General features: G+C 40.4%; 1 protein-coding gene across 3 annotated transcripts; it reads right to left on the bottom strand.

Moving 5' to 3' along the window:
- Positions 1-581: 581 nt before the first annotated feature.
- On the bottom strand, positions 582-22,539 carry LSM6 (LSM6 homolog, U6 small nuclear RNA and mRNA degradation associated). Of its 3 annotated transcripts, none has more exons than XM_010597212.3 (5): positions 22,409-22,533; positions 20,662-20,765; positions 7,438-7,541; positions 3,353-3,466; positions 582-870 (listed from the first exon to the last, which is right to left on the bottom strand). In XM_010597212.3, the coding sequence occupies exons 3-5, from the start codon at positions 7,529-7,531 to the stop codon at positions 836-838; spliced, it is 243 nt and encodes an 80-aa protein (XP_010595514.1). In that variant the 5' UTR covers positions 7,532-7,541; positions 20,662-20,765; positions 22,409-22,533; the 3' UTR covers positions 582-835. The 3 variants fall into 3 exon arrangements, with proteins under 3 accessions (XP_010595514.1, XP_064123619.1, XP_003417595.1); XM_064267549.1 differs by lacking the exon at positions 22,409-22,533 and adding an exon at positions 21,363-21,438; XM_003417547.4 differs by lacking the exon at positions 20,662-20,765 and having other exon boundaries at positions 22,409-22,539.
- Positions 22,540-24,211: the final 1,672 nt, after the last annotated feature.

The following is a 24,211-nucleotide window of genomic DNA, read 5'->3' as shown; positions in this document are numbered from 1 at the left end:
TCCACATAACCGGCAAGCCGTTAAGGAGCCCCGGCTGACACAGTGGTTAAGCGCTTGGCTGCTAACCAAAAGGTTGGTAGTTAGAACTGACCAGCTGCTCCGTGGCAGAAAGATGTGGCAGTCTGCTTCCGTAAAGGTTACAAACTTGGAAACCCTATGGGGCAGTTCTAGCCTGTCCTGTAGGGTCGCTTTCAGTTGGAATCGACTTGACAGCAACGGGTTGGCATACTGTTAGTCTTTGTAATTTCTCCCCCATTTCAATTTGGATTCCCACTCTTTGTGGAACTGCCACTGTTGGATCCCCAATTCTATTTTCAATACAAGTGACTGAATCAGCTGCAGAACTTCTGACCTCACGGACCCTTTTTATAGCCTCAGACTGAAACTAGATATCTTTGTAGCAATTTTCACGCAAGTTATTTTGCATGGCAAACAGAAGGTGATGAGACAGAGGAGGACATCTCTAAAAGGTTTTAGTCGTATGTTCATTACGTCCATCATTTGAGCAGCTGAATAGGTAAAGCAAATCCAATGAAATGACACCGCTTGAAATGTATGTTAAATAATCTCATAGGAAGAAGCAGATTTTATGTTTTGTTTTATTCTTTTTACAACTTGTACACCGACAGAGGTAAAAGAAAATGAAACTGAAGTGTGGAAGAACTCTTTACAATTAAATTCAACAATTTTATACATATTTCTTACCACCGTATCAGTGAAAAACCACCAACTACTGTGAAAACAGAACAAATTATATAACAAAAGAGCCAAAAAATAGAAAAGACATTTCATGAAAAATATATCCAAGTATGAAAGTATTGCTCTCTTGGGGTCTTCACATTCTTCTCTTCTGTGTACTTATGTACAACACTGAAAAGAAAAAATAAATAAATAAATTGGAAAAATACTCCTAAGTATCAGAGCAGCGAACTTTAAAGGCAAAAAGTTTTGGCCTGACACCTGTGCAAATTTAAAATGAATTTTCATACCCATAACCCACTGCCATCGAGCTAATTCTGACCCAGAGAGACCCCTTGGGATTCCAAGGCTGTAAACCCCACGGAAGCAGACTGGCACATCTTTCTCCCACATAGCTGCTGGTGGTTTTGAACAGCCGATCTTTTGGTCAGCGGTCGATTGCTTTAACCACTGCACCACCAGGGCTCCCTGAATTTTCATACAAGGTAATAAATTCTAGACTACTTTAAGACTAATTTTATGAATCTAGACCAGGGTTTGATGTGTTATAGGATTGTGTTCTAGTCTTAACTATGTATCTCAATGACTTTGTAAATCATGCCCAGGAAGAGGAAATAAAACATATGTGAAAAACCCTGGAATCTAAGAATGTTTTACAATTGCTGTTGATGTCAGCTGCAGCCAAGTCAGCCCCAGTTCATAGTAACCCTGCGTACAACATAACGAAACACCATTTCCTGGTCCTGTTCCATCTTCACAATTGTTTGTATGCTCGGAAAGTCCGTAATCGAAGTTGGCTACTGTGACTTTTGAGTGCCTTCCAACCTAACGGGTCCACCTTCCGGCACTGTGTCAGTCAATACTCTGTTGTGATCCATAAGGTTTCCGCTGGCTTACTCTCCGAAGTAGGTCACCAGGCCTTTCTTCCCAGTCTGTCTTAGTCTGGAAGATCTGCTGAAACCTGTCCACCATGGGTGACCCTGTTGGTTCTTGTAATACGGGTGGCATAGCTCCCGGCATCACAGCGGCACACCAGCCCCCACGGTGGTTTTATAATCACAATGTAATAATTATGCTTTCAGGAAAGGAAATCAGTAAATCTATCAGGCTAGACTTCAGAGTAAGGGTAAATATTTTCCATCCATCTCCCCAGTACAGACTCTAAACTTCCTGTTTACCTTTTATAATTGTGACAGAATACACAAGACCTGAGATTTTTTTTAAAGCTACTAATTTTTTTTTAAGGTCCTTAATCAAAGTTCCTTGTTGGAGTCTCCACCTTCAGTGTCATTCAAAGCTTTGCCCAGCCAGTCCTCTCGTAACAACCCAAATGGAACTTGTTAGGACACGTGGTACATAAGGAAAAAGACTAAATTTGGTGACTAAGTCACTCTGGTCACACTTTCATCAGCAGTGCCCTGCCCCTTGCTCCCTCCATGCCTACTCAGATTCTGGTAAGTGTGTTGAAAATGAACATTAAGAGATGTCTTGGTCAAAGAACACAGCACAGATTAATGAAATAATTCACGATTTGCTTTGAGACCCAAGGAGAAAGCACCTAGACATGTGAATTTGGGAGTCTAAAAACAATCATGGAAAGGTTATATGAAAGGAAGCATCAGAAGGGCAATAAAACACCACTGGAAAAGTGGCTATGTCCTCAGTAGGGCGTTCAAGTGAGAGGATATTCCCTATAGCCACTCACAGAACCTGCAGCTGACTGCTGCTATCAGCTCCCTAGAGATGGCACAAGGAGGAAGTCAAATGAGAACAATATGAACAAAGGAGGAAAGAAAGAGCACACTTCAATAAAAAATCTGAACTCGGAGTCCCAGCGTTCCATTTGGGGTGGGACCAAAAAGTGGGCATGGGTCAAGGGATAATTCCCATAAATTTGGTCTCCCCCCAACCAAAAAAAAAAATCAAATATGACTTCATTGACAATTTGTCTTTACATGAAATTCCACAAATAAAATCATAGCAATGTATTAGCTTTTAAAAAGCTGAGTAACTTTAGAACCGTTTTTCCTATTTTGCCATTTTTGCCAAACTAAAGGATGCAAATCCACGCAAAAAAGATCTAAATGTTTAACAGAGAAAGGACAATTAGGACAACCTCGTTACCAAATTATGCAAATCAAGGACAGCAGGGAAATAGTGCCCATTCTCACAGCTCAAACTTCCAGGCTGGAAGAGGCAGGGGATATATAGCAGGGCTATGACAACCTGTATTGAAGAAAAAAGGGCTCTGGGGCAGTACAGCGGCCCTGGTAGCACAGTGGTTAAGCATTTGGCTGCTAACCAAAAGATGTGCAGTTCAAATCTACCAGCCGCTCTTTGGAAACCCTAAGGGGCAGTTCTAGTCTGTTGTATGAGCTGGGATCAACTAGACAGCAACAAGTTTAGTTTTTGTTTTTTCTTTTTGGATGGGGGAGGGAGGCAGTATTCAGACGTTCCTCATCAGTAAAAGGAGTAAGAGTGAATTTCTAGTTATAAAATTCTATGAAACATGTAAGAAAGAACTGGTCACATTGAAGACCTGAGCCAAACTAAAATCAAACTTTCAAATTATCTGGAAAACTCTCTGGTGATCTGATTATAACTAAAAAGGCTATTTTGGATGCTGTACAAATGGAGAGTGAAGGAATGTTACCATTGTTTCCTCGGATAAATGCATCCCCATACTTATTCTTCAGTTGTCCATTTACGTATTCTTCCGTCTGCTCCAGGGCTATATTCATGTAGCCATCCAGGCAAGCCAGGACCCCTGGAGACAGATTTAGTCAAAAAGAAAGACATACAAAGCAAGTAAGAGCTGAAAATTACAGGGTATACCTTAGAGCTGACAATCTCTTTATTCATTAGCTCTCACATGTTTAATATAAAAATTCACACTGTAAATGAAACTCAATAGCCTGAAGCACAAAAACCTTTCTTTACTCCATGCCAATGTGAATGAAGGCTGAGAAGCGTACAACGGGAAAGCAGTCATGCGGCCACCGCTACTAGGGAAAACAAGGAACTGTCACTTCCCTCATCCTATGTATGATAACAGCAGCAACTTTTAAAACCTTCACCAAAGTAACATAATATGAGCACTCCAACAAAAATACCATTCTTTGAAAGCTACAAACAGGAGTGGGCAATTATACAGGAACAAATGACCACTATCCAAGACTCCTCTGTCCCAGTGGCATTTTTTTTTCTACTTTAGCCACTAAATGAAATACGGGCCTGGCAGATTTATTTCATTCTTTCCCGACATCTTCTGCAGCAGATGAATGTACTCCAGGGTTAAGAGGAAGTCTCCACAATCTGTTAAAATAATAGAAGAGGAGCCAGCAGGTGCTCCTGAAAGAACCTCTCAGAGCTGTGACTCACAGGGCAGAGCGGCTTGAGAATACACGGCAACATATCGCATCATAACACAGCCCGTTCTGTTCTGTTACAGTTACAATCTTTTCAAATCAAAACTAATATAGAAAAGTGGCTAAAAACATTCTAGGGAGCTTTCAAGGAAACTGTTCACGAGAATCTTTTTAATTGTGCTAAGATGGTATAACTTTTTGCAATATTTTGACCTGCTGATTTTTTTCCAAAAGATAAAAAGCCTCCAAACTCTGAGTCTTTGAAGTTGTATTTTTCTAGGAAAAAAACCAAAAACAATGAAGTAAAACATACCACACAGATTTGATTCGATTAACCAAGTCAATAGTTTCATTTAAAGTCTCAACTTGGTTAACATGCTCCTCACTCTCCGCCTCTGCCCCCATTATCCGGTAAACAAAAACGCTCCTTTTCAGAACTGTGCCTGTGTGCAATAAGAGCACAAGACATAAACCTAACGGAATTCTGCTAGAACCTGCAAACGTTCAAAGAATCAGGGCTATGAACAATTAATAACCATTATTTCCTATCAAAAAAAAAAAAAATCAAAAGAAAGCTTAAAATGCAACTTTACAGTTTATGTCTAAACCACAAGCAGAAATGAGCAAGGAACTTGAAATGTGATATGCAAATCTGTCTCAAAATTAATCAAAAGCATTTCAGTGTTAAATATTCACCTTCTAATCAAAATACCTATTCTCACAGCAAAGGTTTAAAAAAAAAAAATGCTCAAGAGGTTGGAATTATAACTCCTTGTAACTTCTTCAAGGGATAAACAACTATAAAAACCAAAACTCATTGCCATTGAGTCCATTCTGACTCACGGCAACCCTACAGGACGAGTAGAACTGTGCCAGACGGTTTCCAAGGCTGTAAATCTTTACAGAAGCAGACTGCCACATCTTTCTCCTGCGGAGCAGCTGGTGGGTTCAAACAGCCCATCTTTTGGTTAGCAGCTGAGCACTTTAACCGCTATGCCATGAGGGCTCTTTTAAACAAGTGTAAAACCAAAACCAAACCCAGTGCATAGGATTGCTATGAGTAAACAAGGATAAATAATATAAGCCAAGACGTTTTCTTCAAACTTAAAAAGAAACTGCTACAGACAGCTGTTTTTTCTTTTTGTTTAACCACGAAATAAGTGCATTCTTTATAGCAGTATTCTCTAATAGCGTAAGATATTTTGCTTTAATAGTATAAAAGCCATGAACAGATAATTCATAAAAGGAGGAAAACTATGGTTACTGCCCATCTTAAAGGTTTTTTGACCTGACTAATAAAGAAATACAAATGAGATACAATTTGGTGCTAATTAGACTGAAGAAGTTAAAAAAAAAAAAAGCTAAAAAGTTGGTGAGAACATGGCAAAGGACAAATCCTCGTTCTCTGGTGGAGGGCCATTTGGCATACTCTCTAACTCAAGAAATCCTAGCTCAGAGAATTTATTCTAAAGTGATATTGGAACAAGTGCTCAAAATGCATGTCAAAGGATTAAAAAAAAAAAAAAAAAAAGGTTGGTATCCACCTAAATGTCCATTAGTAGGAAACTAGTTAAAAACAAGAACAAAAGTAAAACTATGATTCATCCCTACAATGGACCCCTTCCTATGCAGTCATTAAAAACCCTACACTGTCAGAACTTGTGCACTGCTTTAAAAAAAAAAAAAAAAAAGCTAAACACACTGCACAATAGTGTGTACAGAATGATCCCATTTATGTAAAAATTATGCTTATCTCTCTCTACAGAGCCCAGCTGCTAACCACAAGGTCGGCAGTTCGAATCCACCAGCTGCTCCTTGGAAATCTTATGGGGCCGTTCTACTCTGTCCTACAGGGATGCTACGAATCAGAACTGACTCGACAACAATGGGTTTTGTTTTTAAGTTTATATGCATAGAGGTCCAAATTGGTAAGGCATATTTTTTTTTTTTATTATCTCTGGATAGTGGAATTTTGGGAGGCTGGGCCTTCTGCTACATGCTTTTCTCCATTGTTTGCTTTGAAATGTCTAAAAAAAAAAATAATAAAAGTACATAATATCAACTTATTAAATAGAAAAAAACTTCCCTCAAGAGTATAGAGAAAAAAAGATCGAGGTGGTTTCTCTCTTCAGTAAGGTGGGTACTGAGAAGACATTGAACACAATGTCCCCACTTAATCAGTAGATGAATATTCTCAAACCTCCAGAAGGCTATTACCTCCTCTGAGCTCATCAAAAGCTCATGAGTGAGAAGCAGTCCATAAATCCTCTACACTACCTTAGTATTCAGTATAAACTATCAGTCCTACTATAAAAATCAAATGGATCTGGAGGTATGTTAAAGCCAGGAAACTGAAGCAGTACATGAACAGCAGAGTGGGCTCTTAACAAGCTTTGGAAACAAGCTTGAATTTGAGTCCTTAGATGGAAATAATACAACAGAGATCTCAAAGGATTTCTGTGAAGATTAAATAGAAAAGTATGTGAAGTGATTAACACACACTGGGTGCATAGTCAGCTCTCGATAAAATTATGTGGGCATATGTATGAAAAGAGGAAAAAGCTCCAAAGATTATCATTATTAATTATTCAGAAAAGGAAAGGCGACAAAATCCTGTTAATAATTAGTTATCTATACCTGTGAATATCCCACGTAATGTAACATATCTTAACTTCGGAAGATTAGGAATTCAGTAATCTTTAAAGAAATGGAATTTGATACCATTCCTACCACAAAAGTTAATTTCAGAAGTGTCATAGGCTCTTAAAAAAAAATTTTTTTTTTTCTTTAAAAGAACAGAGAGGGATCTTTGGATACCCTACATGTTGTATGAGTGAGAAAGTCCATGTTCTAAATGATACTGTCTAAATAGTTGCATGCCAATCTTGAATACCTCTGCAAAAACAAGTGTTGCTGTGCCAAGCTGTTCTTCGGTCTCCAGTTATTAACATCTGAGCTGACTAAGCAACCCAAGGAACTTAGGCACACAGGATCTCAAAGCAGAGACCTGAGTCATACAAATCACACTGGAAACCAGAAGTGCCATATATTTATGTAAATAACACGCACCTTCTACATTTGTCTACCAAACACTCCCTCCCCCAGAGGTATTTTCATAAGTATGCTAATTTTTTGCTGTAAAAAAAATACTTGGGAGGGAGGGGAGAGGTAGCAACTGGCAAACAAATGTAGAAGGCACTCGTTATTTGTGTAAAAACAGGGTACACACTATGCTGCCAGAGTTACCTCTAAAAAGGAACCCTCTCCAAGCTAGAAAAAGAGATGGGAACGTTTAAGAAGTTAACAAAAATCAACATGAAGTCTTATTTCCTTTAGTTAAAACAGTAAAGATGAAGCATGAAAATATTACCTCGATAATCCACTCCTGAATTTAATTTTACCACAACTGGTCGTCCTATGATTTGCTTTAAAAAGTCACTGGGGGTTTGTTTCCGTAGACTCATTTTAACAACCCTGATTGGAAATATGAAAAGAAACAGTAAAGACAAAAGTTAATTTTTCAACAAAAGAGGCAAAGCTTTGAAATCTTTAACGTATTTATAGAAAATCAAGTTATCAAAGGACCACATACAAAGAATCAATATTATTGCTCCACTACTACTACTACTACTACTACTACTACTACTACTACTACTACTACTACATGACAGCTTACAGCTTAAATTTTTTTCAGCAGTTACTATGAACCAGGTACCAGGCTGTTTTACATGCATCATCTTATTCAGCTCCCACAACAACCCCATGACATAGCTCCATTACAAAAGACGGTTTGTGCAAAGTCACCAGCCCTGTGTCTACAGAGGCCCTGTTCTTAACCAGTTGTCACTACACTCACTCCTCATTTACCAACATGGTTAGGTTCCAAAGACCAGGTAGTTATGCAAAAATGGAGGATGATCACGTCTGATCACAGAATGGAGAATGACTACATCAGTACGTAACTGCCAAATTATATCATTACGTAACTGCCACATCACTGAGAATCAGCACCCAGGCAAGCTGACACATAACCTTAACTATCACAGCCAGCATTATTCTCGCCTCATGCCTTGGCGTTCATTACTGCCAGACATACATCACTAATGCACAAAATAGTCGGACAGTAAATTTTTCACTATTGTCGTAAATGTGAAATGTCAGATAACGAGATAGTTGGTAAGTGAGAAGTAGGTGTATTGTCTCAGACATAGTTATAATCCCTGCCACCTCCACCATTTACTAAATGCTTATTTTAAGCTGAGCACTCTTGCTAAGATCCTTGCAAATGCTATCCAATTTAACCCTTATAACAATCCTGGGAATCAGGTATTATGCTCATTTTGTTGATGAAAATGAAGCCACAGAAAATTAAAGAACTTGCCCAAAAATGTGATAGAATCAACATTCCAGCTGAAATCAGTCCTATTCCAAGGTCCATGTTATATAAGGTAGACACATTTACAAGGAACTGATCTCTGAACACCATCTCTGAAAATAATTATAATCATAATTGAGAGCGGATACCTGAGAGGTAGGGGTCCTGGTGGCACAGTGGTTAAACGCCTGGCTGCTAACCAAAAGGTTGGGAGTTTGAATTCACCAGCTGCTCCTTGAAAACCTCACGGGCGTTTCTATTCTGTCCTATAGGGTCGCTATGAGTCAGAATCGACTCAATGATAACGGGTTTTGGGGTAATGGAGAATTTACTACATGTTAGCACTTTTCTAAGTACTTTACATATATTAACCCATTTAAACCTCATGATCCTATGCAGTTGGTATGTTTCTATTCTCATTTTACAGAAGAGAAAACCAACACAGAAAGGTTAAGCACCCTGCTCAAGGTCACACAGCTAGTTAAGAGGACAGCCAGTACATGCTCTTAATCATGACCTTATTCAGCCTCCTGAAAGATGCTAATGTAGTCAAGGTTTATCTTCAATTGTCCTATATGCATGCAAAAGCTGGATGATAAATAAGAAGACTGAAGAAAAACTGATGCCTTTGAATTGTGGTGTTGACGAAGAACACAGAATACACCATGGGCTGCCAAAAGAATGGACAAATCTGTTTTGGAAGAAGTACAACTAGAATGCTCCTTAGAAACAAGGATGGTGAGACCAGTCTCACATACTTTGGACATGCTATCAGGAGGGAACAGTTCCTAGAGAAGGACATCATGCTTGGTAAGGTAGAGGGTCAGCAAAAAAGAGGAAGACCCTCAATGACATGGACTGACACAGTGGCTTCAACAACGGGCTCAAGTGTAACAATGATTCTGAGGATGGCGCAGGACCGGGCAGCGTTTTGTTCTGTTGTACATAAGGTCACTGTAAGTCAGAACTTCTCGATGGCACCTCACAACAATAACATTATAACTACAGTAGATATATGCTCTAAATAATAAAGAAAAAAGTCTTAAAATTCAAGTATAATAGGAATCTGAAACAGAGAAATAGAGAGCTTCACCAAATAGTATCAGACATACAAAGTTGCCCAAAGCTCCTTTCCATACTCATTCTGTTACATAACAGCTATCGTTCTCTGAATATTTTTTGCAAACACATCTAACAAAACTGGTTATTTAAGCAAAAACTAACAGTAAAAGGACTATGGAAATAAATTTTTCTTTTTCAGCCAAATTCACATCACTATTATTTAGTAGCCATTGAGCATTAAGACTTAAAGATTAATATGGATACAATATTTTAAGGACACTCCTCAAGAACTCAAACTGGTTTTTGTTTGTTTTCAATTAAACTTTTAAGTACTCAGCCTTCCATAGATAGCACTGCTTATTTCACTCCAAGCCCAGCTACTCAGTGATCTGATTTTGGGTTTGGATCATGGTTTACAGGCTCCGCAGTCTGGGTGACCTGGAACTGTATTACTGGTTTTTCATTTATTCAAATATGTGTATGTACACACTGTGCCAGGAAACGAAAGAATACATCACACACAATCTCTGGCCTTAAAGGCAGAATCCAGAAGAAAAATTTAAACTCTTGTTTAAAGGGTGTGAGTAAAAAAAGGTGATCATAATTTAAGTAAAATAATTCTCTTTAACCAAGAAAAGTCAGTGCCATAAGTTAAAAAAAAAGAAAATGCAAATTTCAAAACCTATTCTTGAATTTCAGGCCATGTCATTTAGTCCTCTCTCCCCCAAGCTTGAAAAATTTAAAAGAAAAAAAAAATCAATTTACTGTTTTGCTCAGCTAAGTTTAATTTTTCCAATGAATTGCCAGCTTACTTCTCCATCTACACAGTCTCAATAGAAAACTGAAATTATTACTACTATTCAGGACAACCACCATTCATTCAGGGCTCACAAAAAAAGCACACAACAATTTCATTTATGGTAAACAGGAGGTGAAAAATTACAAAGTAAATCCTATAACAGATTCAGTATCTTGAAAGAGTTTAGTAAAAACAAACCTTCCTAATAATCTACCAACTACCCTGTTTCTGTCTTGAACGCGCTGTTTTGTGGTTGCCAGGTGCAAAAAAAAACCCCAAACTGGTTGCCGTAGAGTCTGTTCCGGCTCATAGCAATCTTACAGGACAGAGTAGAACTGCCCCATAGGGTTTCCAAGGAGCGGGTGGTAGATCTGAACTGCCACCTTTATGGTTACCAGCTGAGCAATTAACCACTGCATCACCAGGTGTAGACTATGAACTCTGAAGGCACAATAGAGACTCAACTCATGAGTTTTAGGTTTGTTTCCTGACTATCACAGATGCTAAATTCCATTATGCCACACTTTCTTCATGTATAAGACCGAGATAAAAATGTTTATTTTGTTTCGTGTTCCCCTAAAAAACCACTAAAATTCACTGTCATGTGAACGTCTAGTTCCCCAGTGCCAACGAGGTGATGCCCACTCATAGCAACCCTATAGGACAAAGCAGAACTGCCCTCAAGGATGTACATCTTTATGGAAGCAGACTGCCATGTCTTTCTCCTGTGTAGTGGCTGGTAGTTCGAACCTCCAATCTTCAGGTTAGCAGCTGAGCGCTTAACCACTGCACCAACATCTAGTTCACAGGTATATTAACTACCTTGTCCAAAGTCACAATAACAGAAAAAAATAATTGAAATCTAGGCTATTATTATCTCGCAGTATTGGTTATTTTAAAGATGTTACTTATATTATCTATTCACCCCTTTAAATAAGGCAGATATTATACATCTGTTCTTCTAAGCTTGTTAAAGATCACACCTCCTCCTTTAACCCTGGTCTTTACTCCAATTCGCATCAATCTCTTCCTGAAGGCATTTAACACTTCAAGCTTTCCTGGAGCACCAGCTGTCAGGCACACAAGCTGGGGACATAACACAAATGAGACATGGTCTTGGGCCCTCAGAAATCAAATTCCAGAGGGAAAAAAAAAAAAAAAACCCTGTAACTAGAGTATTTTATTAAAGTGTATGTGTTTGGATAGAATTATGCACAGAATGCTTTGAGAGCACAGAGAACAACCACTTGGCTCAGTCTTGGTGGGTCAAAGAAGGACTCCTAGAAAAGGTGACCCCTGAACTGAGTCTGAAGGAAAAGGAGGAGTCTACCAGCTAAAAGGAGAGAAGTTTTAGCAAAGGCATTGGACAGTGTTTGAGGGTAAAAGGGTTTGCAGGCAAGGAGGAAACGCAGGGGCAGAGGGAGCAGGGCCACATTCTGGGGAGCACTGTGAGTCAGGCCAAAGAACAAACTGCAACCACTGTGGCACTTGGAGATTCTGATTCAGTAGTTTTGGAGCAGGACCCAGATTCCTAATCTGTCCGCACAGGCCTAGGAGAGTATCATGCACTGGCAAGTCTGGGAAATACCGCTGTGGCAGGAGACAGGGAAAAGTTTTAGGCAGGAACTTGCTTGGGTTCCGCTTTCTGTTTGAGATGGCAACTACAGGCCATCTCACTTCGTTCTGTCATCATTATCACTTGGCACTTGGCTGTGCTTGATACAACCTGCCACTATTTACTCTCGTTTGTATTCTTTAGTTTTTTCCACACGAGTCTCTTCTCTCTCTACAGACTGTAACCCAACGAAAACTAGATTAACATCGAGCTTCTCGTTTATTCTCCAGAAGATCTACATTCTGCTAAACCTCTTGGATAAAAAAAAATATTTTTCGTTATTTCGAAAGAGGTGGTTGCCTCAAACACATTTTATCCATCACTTTAGGAGAGCCATATATTTTACATTAGTCGTCATTAGGCTTCCTTACTACTCTCTGTTACTTAATGGCGTGCCCACAAATCCACTTTGTATGAGTACGTTGGTACTGACAGCACAATTTTTCCCATCACTTGGCTCAAGTGATTTTAAGTTTTCATCTTTTAAATTGAGTAACACAGAAGGAACTGTTCTGACAATTTTTGAAGCAAGAGGTAAGACTCTTGCACCATCAACACCTAACAGGAAACAGGCCTCCTTTCTTCAGGGTCACCTTGGGAAAACATCTTCCTTCAAAATTAAAGCCACAATCACCCTCTATGCATCCTCTCTCTCCCCTGACTCCTACTCAGGCTTGTTTTAAACGACCTATTTCCATAAATGCCCATCAAGTCAAAGGCTGTATATTCTGTCAGAAACAACTGAGAGGTCTAGTCCAGGACACCTGCAAACTGCCCAGAAGAGACTTTTTAGCAAAGGAATGGAGGGAAAAGAAGGAAATTTTATTCATCCAGCTACGTGGTAGGCTGTGTTAGATTCATGAGCAATTCACACAGCAGCCCTGTCAGGTGGTTACGCAGAACTACGGCTTGACCCTCCAAAGCCCAAGCCCTTAAAAAGGCATAATTGTTCTTTTCAGTGCATGGGATTCTCCTGCCAAGCCTGAGGGATGGCCATGGAGACAGGGAGAAAACTAGTGAGAAAGTATTAAAACTGGGGGAAATACCTAAAGTGACAAGGTGCTGTAAATTAGCCTGAAAAGAAACATAACGACCAAACAGAAATGTATCTAATGTGGTTTCTCAAAAAAATTGAGAGACTTTATTTCTTAAAGCAGTTCTAGGTTTATAGAAAAACTGCAGAAAGTAGCATTCCAGTATACCGCCTCTCCCCTCTATACACACTTTCTATTAGCATCTTGTATTCCTGTGGTGCATCTCTTACAACTGATGAACCAATGTTCACATATTATTACTCATTAGAGTCCACAGTTTACAACAGGGTTCGCTCTTTGTATGGTATAGTCCTGTGGGTTTGAGAAATGCGTAATGGCCTCTATCTGCCATTACAGTATCATACAGAATAGTTCCACTATCCTAAAAATCCCTTCTGCTCGATTCATGCTTCCACGCTTTCCTCTCTTCAACTGCTGACAACCACTCATCTTTTTGCTCTCTAGTTTTGCCATTTCTAGAATGTCAGATAGTTGAAATCATACAGTATGGAGCTGTTTCAGACTGGTTTCCTTCAGTTAGCAGCGTGCATTTAAGTTCTACCATGTCTTTTTTTTTTTCCTTTAGCTTGACGGCTCATTTCTTTTTATCGCTGATAATACCCCATTGCATGGACGCACTACACTTTGTGTATCCATGCACCTATTGAAGGACATCTTGGTTGCTTCCAATTTTTGGCAATTATGGAGAAAAGTGCTAACGACATTTATGTGCAGGTTTTTTATGTGGACATACATATTCAACTCATTTGGGTAAAGATCTCGGAGCCTGACGGCTAGATCGTACGGTAAGTCTACGTGTAGCTTTGTAAGTGTCCATCTTCCAAAGCAGCTGTACCGTTTTGCATAACCACCAGCAATGAATAAGAACTCCTGTTGTTCCACATCCTTGCCAGTATGTGGTATTGTCAGTGTTTTGGATTTTAGTCATTCTAACAGATGAATAGTGAACGATGTGATTTTGAGTTATGACACTGAGCAGAAGACATGAAAATCTTTGTTTCATGACAATGTTTACCTGTAAACTTTCATCTACTTCTAGAATGTTTACAGTTCAGGGTGAAAAATATTTGGAAAGCAAAAATTTGCAAGGAAGCTAACCTTACAACCCCAGTAAATGCAGCACTAACCTCATGTGTCAGTGTCTGAGGAAAGCACCAGACATGGGGAAGAACAACTCTCTAAACATCTCCCTTCTGCGAATGTGGGCTGCCTAGCCCTCTTAAAGGCTTAATATCTTCCCTCCTCCCTGACGAAACCCTGGTGGCACAGGGGTTAAGAGCTATGACTGCTAACCAAAAGGTCGGCTGTTCGAATCCACCAGGCACTCCTTGAAAACCCTGCGGGCCAGTTATACCCTGTCCGATAGTGTCACTGTGAGCCAGAACTGACTCAAGGGCAATGGGTTTGGTTTTTTGGCTTCTCCTTCCTGTGCAGTAGGAGGCTGTTTCCCTCCTTTCTCTCCTGAGGCCCAAGTGAACAGGGCTCCTATACTCAGAGCCCTCCTTTCCACTCTCAGTCATGGCACTTACCAGGCTGTTTTGTAATTTTCCTGTTTGCTGACCAGCATCCCACAGTGGGATCTAAGTTTCATGGGGACAGGGAGAATGTTCTACTCATTTGGTAGTCCTGGTACCTAAGCACACTGCCTAATTCTGCGGGACAACTTCAAGGCCAGCACCAAGCAAAACCCCTGTCCTTTCTCCCCTCAGACTACGGGAAGTGCGACTAGTACAGGATCTTCCGTGCATTTCAACAACTACCAAAACAGTAATATTTCTATTACGACCACCAAATAAGCAAAATCTAAGAGAAAAACAGGTATGTTTCTGTGCTGTTCAAGAACCAGCTACATTAGAATCAACAGAGATGCTTGTTAAAATGCAGATTCATGAGGCCTACTACTTAAAAAAAAAAAAAAACACCCATTGCCGTTAGGTCAATTCCAACACACAGCCACCCTACAGGACAGGGTAGAACAGCCCCATAGGATTTCCAAGGAGGGGCTGGTAGATTTGAACTGCTGACCTTTTAGTTAGCAGCTGAGCTCTTAACTACTATGCCACCAGGGCTCCAACCACAATTTGTTATGATTCACACATTCAAATGCCTTTGCATAGTCGATAAAATACAAGTAAACATCTTTCTGGTATTCTCTGCTTTCAGCCAAGAAGCATCTGACATCAGCGATGATATCCCTCGTTCCATGTCCTCTTCTGAACCTGGCTTGAATTTCTAGCAGTTCCCTGGCAATATACTGCTGCGACTGCTTCTGAATTATCTTCAGCAAAATTTTACTTGCATGTGATATTAATGATGTTGTTCGATAATGTCCACATTCTGTTGGACCACCTTTCTTTGGAATGGGCACAAACCATGGAACTCTCCCAGTCTGCTGGCCAGGTAGCTGTCTTCCAAATTTCTCGGCATAGATGAGTGAGCGACTCCAGTGCTGCATCTGTTTGTTGCAATATAACAAGCGGTATTTAGTCAATTTTTGGAGCCTTCTTTTTCGCTAATGCCATCAGTGCAGCTTGGACTTCTTCCTTCAATACCATCAGTTCCTGATCTTATGCTACCTCCTGAAGTGGTTGATCGCTGACTAATTCTTTTTGGCACAAAGACCCTGTGTATTCCTTCCACCTACTTTTGATGCTTCCTGCTTTGTTCAATATTTTGCCCACAGAATCCCTCAATGTTGTAACTCAAGGCTTACATTTTTCTGCAGTTCTTTCAGCTTGAGAAACACCAAATGTGTTCTCCCCTTTTGGTTTTCTACTTCAGGTATCTGCTCATTTCACTGTAATACTTGGTCTTTTCAAGCTGGCCTTGGAAATCTTCATTTCTTTTACGTCATCATCATTTCCATTCACTTTAGCTACTCTACATTCCAGAGAAACTTTCAACAGTCCCTTCTGATGTCCATTTTGGTTTTTTCTTTCTTTCCTGTATTTTTAATGACCTTCTGCTGTCTTCACGTATGATGTCCTTCCACAACTCCACTGGTCTTTGGTCATTAGTGTTCAATGCATTAAATCTATTGTTGAGATGCTCTCTAAATTCAGGTGGTATATATTCCAGGAGGGAAACCCTGGTGGTGTACTGGTTAAGTGCTACAGCTGCAAACCAAAGGGTGGGCAGTTCGAATCTGCCAGGCGCTCCTTAGAAATTCTACGGGGCAGTTCTACTCTGTCCTATAGGGTCACTATGAGTCGGAATCGACTCAATGGCACTGGTTTTTTTTTTTTTTTATTATTATTATTCCAGGTTGTACTTTGGCTCTCGTGGACTTGTTTTAATTTTCTTCAGCTTCAACTTGAACTTGCATACGAGCAATTGATGGTCTGTCCCAGTTGGTCCCTGGCCTTGTTCTGACCGATGATACTGAGCTGCTCCGTCATCTCGTTCCATATGTGCAGTCGATTTGACTCCTGTGTACTCCATTTGGAAAGACCCACATGTATTGCTGCTGTTTATGTTGCTGAAAAAGGTTTTGCAATGAATACATCATTGGTCTTGCAAAATTCTATCCTGTGATCTCCGGCATCATTTCTGTCATCAAGGCTGTATTTTCCAACTACTGATCCTTTTCCTTTGTTTCCAACTTTCGCATTCCAATCACCAGTAACTATCAATGAATCCTGATTGCATGTTTAATCAATTTCAGACTGCGGAAGTTGGTAAAAATCTTTAATTTCTTTATCTTTGGACTTGGCAGTTGGTGTGTAAATTGGAATACTAGTCATATTAACTTGTCTTCCTTGTAGGGGTGTGGCTATTATCCTATCACTGCGGACTGTGTGGACCATAACAAATTATGGATGACACAGCAAAGAATGGGACTTCCAGAGCACTTAATTGTACTCATGAGGAACCTAGACATAGACCAAGAGGTAGTTATTCAAACAGAACAAGGAGATACTGTGTAGTTTAAAATCAGGGTTGTATCCTTTCATCACACTAACTCAATCTGTATGCTGAGCAAATAATCCGAGAAGCTCGACTATATGAAGAAGAACTCGACATCAGAATTGGAGGACGACTCATTAACAACCTTCGATGTGCACATGACACAACCTTGCTTGTGGAAAACGAAGAGGACTTAAAGCACTTACTGATGAAGATCAAAGACTACAGTCTCAGCATGGATTACACATCAACATAAAGAAAACAAAAATCCTCACGACTGGACGGCACTGGTTTTTTTGGGGGGGACCAATAAGCAACATCATGATAAACAGAGAAAATAAAGAAGTTGTCAAGGATTTCGTTTTACTTGGATCCACAATCAACGCCTATGGAAGCAGCACTTAAGAAATCAAATGATGGAACAGAATCGAGAATCTAGATGTAAATTCATCCACCTAAGGGCAGTTGATACTTGACAAAGGCCCAAAGTTCATTGAACGGGGAAAAGACAGTCTCCTTAACAAATGATGCTGGCATAACTGGATATCCATCTGCAAGAAAATGAAACAAGACCCATATTTCATGCCATGCACAAAAACTAACTCAAAATGGATCAGAGATCTAAATATAAAATCTAAAACGATAAAGATCATGGAAGAAAAAATAGGGACAACGCTAGGAGCCCTAACAGATGGCATAACAGAATACAAACCATAACTAACAAAGTACAAACACCAGAAGAGAAACTAGATAACTGGGAGCTCCTAAAAATCAAACACTTATGCTCACCCAAATACTTCACCAAAAGAGTAAAAAGACAACCTACAGACTGGGAAATAATTTTTGGCTACAACATATCCAATCAGGGTCTAATCTCTACAATCTACAAGATAACTGCAAAACTTCAACAACAAAAAGACAAATAACCCAACTGAAAAATGGCCAAAGGATATGAACAGACACTTGACGAAAGAAGACATTCAGGTAGCTAACAGATACATGAGGAAATGTACCCGATCATTAGCCACTACAGAAATGCAAATCCAAACTACAATGAGACACCATCTCACCCCAACAAGGCTAGCATTAACCCAAAAAACACAAAATAATAAATGTTGGAGAGGCTGTGAAGAAACTGGAACACTTATACACTGCTGGTGGCAATATAAAATGGTAAGACCAATTTAGGAATCAATTTGGTGCCCCCTTAAAAAGCTTGAAATAGAAGTATCATATGATCCAGCAATCCCACTGCTTGGAATATATCCTAGAGAAATAAGAGCCGTCACACGAATAGGTATAGGCATACCCACATTCACTGCAGCACTGTTCACAACAGCAAAAGGATGAAAACAACCTAAATGTCCATCAACAGATGAATGGAAAAATGAATTATGGTATACTTATTTTACACAATGGAATACTAAGAAATGATGAATCTGCGAAACATCTCATAACATGGATGAATCTGGAAGGCATTACGCTGAGTGAAGTTAGTCGCAAAAGGACAAATAGTGTCTGAGACCACTATCATAAAAACTCAAGAAAAGGTTTAGACACAGAAGAAAGCATTCTTTGAGGGTTACAAGGGTGGGGAGGGAGGGAGAGGGGTTTTCACTAACTAGATAGTAGATAAGAATTACCGTAGGTGAAGAGGAAGACAACACACAAAACAGGGGAAGTCAGCACAAACTGGACTAAACCGAAAGCTAAGAAGTTTCCTGAACACAACCAAACACTTTGAGGGACAGAGTAGCAGCGGCTGGGGTCTGGGGACCATGGTTTCAGGGGACATCTAGGTCAACTGGCATAACAAAGTTGATTAAGAAAATGTTATGTATCCCACTTTGGTGAGTGGCATCTGGGGTCTTAAAAGCTAGCGAGCAGCCACCTAAGATGTTTCAACTGGTCTCAACCCACGGGGATCAAAGGAGAATGAAGAACACAACATGAAAGACACAAGGAAAATATTAGCCCAAGAGGCAAAAAACGGCCACATAAACCACAGTCCATCAGCCTGAGACCAAAAGGACTAGATAGTACCCAGCTATCACCAATGACCGCCCTGACAGGGAAAGCAACAGAGTCCCCGACAGAGGAGGAGAAAAGTGGGGTACAGAACTCAAATTCTAGTAAAAAGACCAGACTTAACGGTCTGACTGAAACCAGAGAAACCCCAGCAAGACATGGCCCCTGGACTCTCTGCTAATCCAAAACTAAAACCATTCCCAAAGCCAATTCTTCAGACAAAGATTAGACTGGACTGTAAGACATAATATGATACTCGTGAAGAGTGTGCTTCTTAGTTCAAGTAAATAAATGAGACTAAATGGGCAGATAAATTAGACTAAATGGGCAGTCTAGAGGCAAGATGAGAAGGCAGAAAGGGACAGGGGCTGGCTGAATGGATACCAGAAAAAGGGAGAGTGTGCGGTCATATTACAGGGTCACGTAACAATGTGTATATAAATTTTTTTAGGAGAAACTAACTTGAACTGTAAACTTGCACCTAAAGTACAATTTAAAAAAAAAAAAAAATCAAATGACATATTGCATTGGGCCATTGTGCTGCAAAAGACCTCTTTAAAATGTTAAAAAGCAAATACATCACCTTGAGGACTAAGGTGGGCCTGACCCAAGCTATGGTATTTTCAATGGCCTCATATGCATGTGAGAGCTGGACAATGTATAAGAACACTGAAAAACTGATGCCTTCGAATTATGGTATTGGCAGAGAATACTGAATATACCACGGACTGCCAGCAGAGCAAACAGATCTGTCTTGGAAGAAGTACAGCCAGAGTGCTCTTTAGAAGACAGGAGGGTAAGACTTCGTCTCACATACTTTGGACGTGTTATCAGAAGAGACAGGTTCCTTGAGAAGGACTTGATAAAGCGGCAGCAAAAGAGAAGACGACCCTCAACAAGATGGACTGACACAGTGGCTACAATGATGCACTCAAACAAAGCTACAATTGTGAGGATGGTGCAGGACCGGGCAGTGTTTCATTCTGTTGTACACAGGGTCGCTATGAGCAGAACCAACTCAGTGGCACCTAATAACAGCAACTTCAAGTCAGTCTCTCTAGACAAAAGTAGTCTAATCTACATTTTATAAAGCTTCCCAAATAACTCCTATACGTAAGTAGCTCTCAACTGGGGGTGGAACATTTTTGATTATCATGATGGGGGAGGATGGTTCTACTGTAAATAGAGCCCAGGCATGTTGCTAAACATTCTACAATGCACAGGACAGATTAATGATCAAAATGTCAACGGGGGTTAAGAAACCAAGCTATAAGCCCTGAAATCAAAAAACCATTGTTCTTTGGTCTTAAAGCAACAGGAGTTTTAAAAACTCTTCAAGGTATAACTAATGAGAACCAACAGCTAAGTTGGAATATAAATTATAACTTATTAGGGATATGCAGGACTGGACATTTTGCTCTATTATACATAAGGTCACCATGAGTCCAAGCTGACTCAATGGCAACTAACAAAAGGCATACTTTGTTCCAATACGTACAGAATTTGAAAACAACTGCCAAAATCTTGAAATGGTTGCTATGCTAAACCATGAATTTCTAGTCTTGGCCATGCAAATGACCACAAACAAATTTCTTCAGTGTTACGGGTCCCTCACACGGTTAAACTCTTTGTTATTCAGTACAGTTTTTAAATGATAAAATAATCCAGGTGACATAAACGTCTTTTTAAATTCTATTACCTACTATGCCACAGTTCAGTGAGAGAGAGCCTGATGTAGCATAAAGAGTACTCACTTGGGAGGCAGGAAACCTGAGTTCTAATCCCAGCTCTGCTACTTAATTAGCTGCATGGCTTGGATAACTCATCACTTCACCTCTCATGGCCCCCGGTTTCTCATCTGCAAAATAAGGGAGTTATGCTAGATGATCACTGCAGTACCTTCCTGCTCTAACATTCAGTGAGTCTATGCAGTAACACCAATAACACACACACAAGTTTCTGAAGACTCCTGCACAAAATTCAAGCGAGGAGACTTGCTGGACACCACTAACAAAAAACGATTCCAAGAAGAGGCTTGACTTCGCTGGTTGATGTGTGAGAAATGTACTACGAGCTACAACACTTGGTCAAACAGGTACATTCGTAAACCAAAGATGTAAACTACTAAAACTTTTTTGGGAACAATCTGGCAATGTGGATCAAGGCCCTTAAAAATGTCCACACCATCTAACCTAATAATTCCATTTTTGAGAATCTAGTTCTGAAATACCATTTTTAAAAAATTCATTCAAGTATTATCTGGGACATTAAAACAAAGCAAAAACTCACCAACTGGGAAACAGCTGAATAATTCATGAAACCTATGCAACTACAGAATAGGCAGCCAGTCAAAAGACAATCCAAACCCACTGCCATCCAGTCCATCCCGACTCATACTGACCCAATATGACAGAGCAGAACCGCCCCATAGAGTTCCCAAGCCTGTAAATCTTACAGAAGCAGGCTGCCACATCTTTCTCCTGTGGAGTGGACAGCATCTGAGCAGTTTAACCACTGTGCCACCAGGGCTCCTCCAAAAGAAAATACAAAATTAGAAACCATTATCTAGGAAGTTTTTTAATGGAAGTGGAAAACTGTATATACTCTTCAGTGAAAAACATAGGTATAGTCTTAGTTCAAGCAGAAAACAGCACATACAAAAGCGAAATACAGAAACTGTGGATGGAAGTGTTAAGTAAATATTACTTTCTTCACTAAAGGCTTCTGTATTTTCAATTTTTCTACAAGAGGCATGTATTACTACCGGGGGTGAGGGGAACACACTGTCACTAACAACATTATCTGCACCGTCCCAATCCCAGACACCCCAAACAAAAATACCAGCTATGTACGTGAGCAAAGACTATTTCTGGCGGTAGGAATTGCCACCATAAAATTGTGGGTGTCCCCCACGTGACAACTCCATGAGGCGGGCTGGAGCAGGGAAGTGCAGCTCTTAATTTCTGGGGATCAGGCGCAGCCACCGGGACGTCAGTGTAGGCTCCCCAATTCCCTGAGCCTGTGTTGGTCCGCTTTCTAACCAAACTCCTGGGTTAGCGTCGGGGTGCCCCGAAGAGCTTAGAAAACCAGGAACAGTCTCGGAGGCAAACTCGGCGGGACCCAGGACCGCCATTCCTCACCTCCCGGTCTCAGCGCTTCGCGGGCAGTGGTTCCAAGTAACCTGGCGCCGACGACCGGAGATCTCCCGGCCATTAAAAGGGCTGAGAAGAGCGTGAGGGCACAGCATTCCGTGGGGACCCGACGCCCAGCACTCTCTGGTGCGGGCGCATCCTCGCCGGCCCCGAACGCTGCTCCCGCCAGGCCCTTTTCCCGGCCCCGAACCCCGCTCCCTCCAGGCCCTTTCCGGTGCTCCCGGCCTGGGGCTGCACCAGTAGCCGCTCCCCGGACCCTGCTGAAGCGACGGAACACCGAGGCCTCGAACCCGAGTCTGCGCGCGACCCCCCCCCCCCGCCCCATAGCTCGCGTGGCCGCCCGGCTCACCTCGCGGCCCGGACCCAGAACCTCTATTCCAGACGCCACACTAGCCGGACCTTGGCAGACAATCGCTGCGAACGCCGAAACCGCCGGGGCAGCGGTACTTTTCTGCCTCAGCCAATCATTGCTTTCCTCGGCTACGGCAGCCCGCGGGGGCCAAAAAGGCCAGCCCTCACCGGAGCGCGCAAATCGGAGAGTTTTGGTTTGTCTCGTGGCAAAGTCGGTCTATGGAGTTAAAGTAGAAAGCGGCGGTGTTCTCTCTTAACAGAAAGCCGAATACTGTATTTTAAAACATAATAATAATAAACAAAACGAAACAACTCCAAAAAAAGTGAAAGTGATCGTTTAGGCGGAAATTCTTTGCATAAATATAAGAAAGAGCTTGAAGTAATAGGAAACTACAAATTACTCGGCAAGGTAATGACTTTGCGTGCCCAGAAATGTCTCTGAATAATACAATGCAAATAAATAAATAAATGAATGAATAAAGCAAACAGCCTGAAAATCTCTAAATCCACCTTTATGCTTTGATTTAATGAAGTCATTATTAGCAAGAGATTGTCTCCATGGCGATGTTAATTGATAGAAAAAGAATTAAAATCGCTGAAGTAACTCCTTGTTATTATGACATAAATTGGGTTACATTACAACAGTAGTTCTAATGGGAAATGTGTGCAGATATTTAAGTGCTGCTATGGGAACTTTGGTTTGGAATTTTGCACGAATTCTCAGTATTCTTCCCCATCAGTTTAAATCTTTGATTTTAATCCTGTTTATGATTTTTTACACCACAAACTAAGTGCTAATATCTTTAAACAACAGATCCTTAAACCTGTTACTATCACAGGATCTAAGATGCAGATTTTTTTTTTTCCCCTAAAGCAAAAATCAGTTCCCCTCTTGTAAGTTTCTCTTGGGTAACTCAGAAAAATATCAGCCTTTGAGTAATACATGGACAGAGAACCACTGAGGGTGATCTGGTGAAGAGAGACTTCCTTAAGACCTTCTATAAAAGCTCAGTTTGGATAAAGACCAAGCAGTTACAGATATAGTGAAAAGGTTGTACTTGAAGTTCTTTATTATAAGGTTGTACTTGAAGTTCTTTATTATATAAAATATAATGTAAATAAAAAGTCTTAAGTAGAGCACGATTTAATTCAAATAATTAGTTGCAAAGAACAAACACAATAAGATAAAAAGATATAAAACCCTTCACAGAAGATATCAAATTATACCACATTCCTCACTGGTATCACTTAGTTTTTTGGATTCATAGCATCTTTCCCCTTTATCACAGAGCCGTGGCTGAGCCATTAAGATTGGTACGGTGGGCGTGGGACAGTCAGGAATTTTGAGGGTATGGCTCGTCTACAGAGCAGCTTCAGCCTTGTCCAAGGGCCACTGATCTGTAAGGGCCAAACTAGACAAACGGCTCGGCACCATGAACTATCTCACAAGTTAACAAACTCATTAAAAATGGGACCATTCTCAGAACCCTCTCCCAGCTTAGAATCGGTGTGTTCTAATTTACAAAGCAATTTTCAGTACTTTGCAGGATTTCTCTGTGTGTGTGTGTGTGTGTGTGTGTGTGTTTCCAGCATCTTGTATTATACAGAGAAAACATGCAAGACTTTTTCTGGAATAGTAGTCCACAGAGAACTAGTCTTCAAAGCCTACACACAAAATAATTTGACAAGGTTTAGTTCAGCTGTCTCTAAAAAAAGAAAAACCATCTCTAGCACTGTTTATATGTGGGTTTCTGTCCGATAAACTAAAAATATAAGGATTATGAAGTGAGAAGTTTCTTTG

Source organism: Loxodonta africana, chromosome 13, assembly GCF_030014295.1.
Source record: "Loxodonta africana isolate mLoxAfr1 chromosome 13, mLoxAfr1.hap2, whole genome shotgun sequence".
NCBI lineage: Eukaryota > Metazoa > Chordata > Mammalia > Proboscidea > Elephantidae > Loxodonta > Loxodonta africana.
The sequence above is the reverse complement of the archived record's forward strand: the minus strand, read 5'-3'. Positions and strand labels throughout refer to the sequence as shown.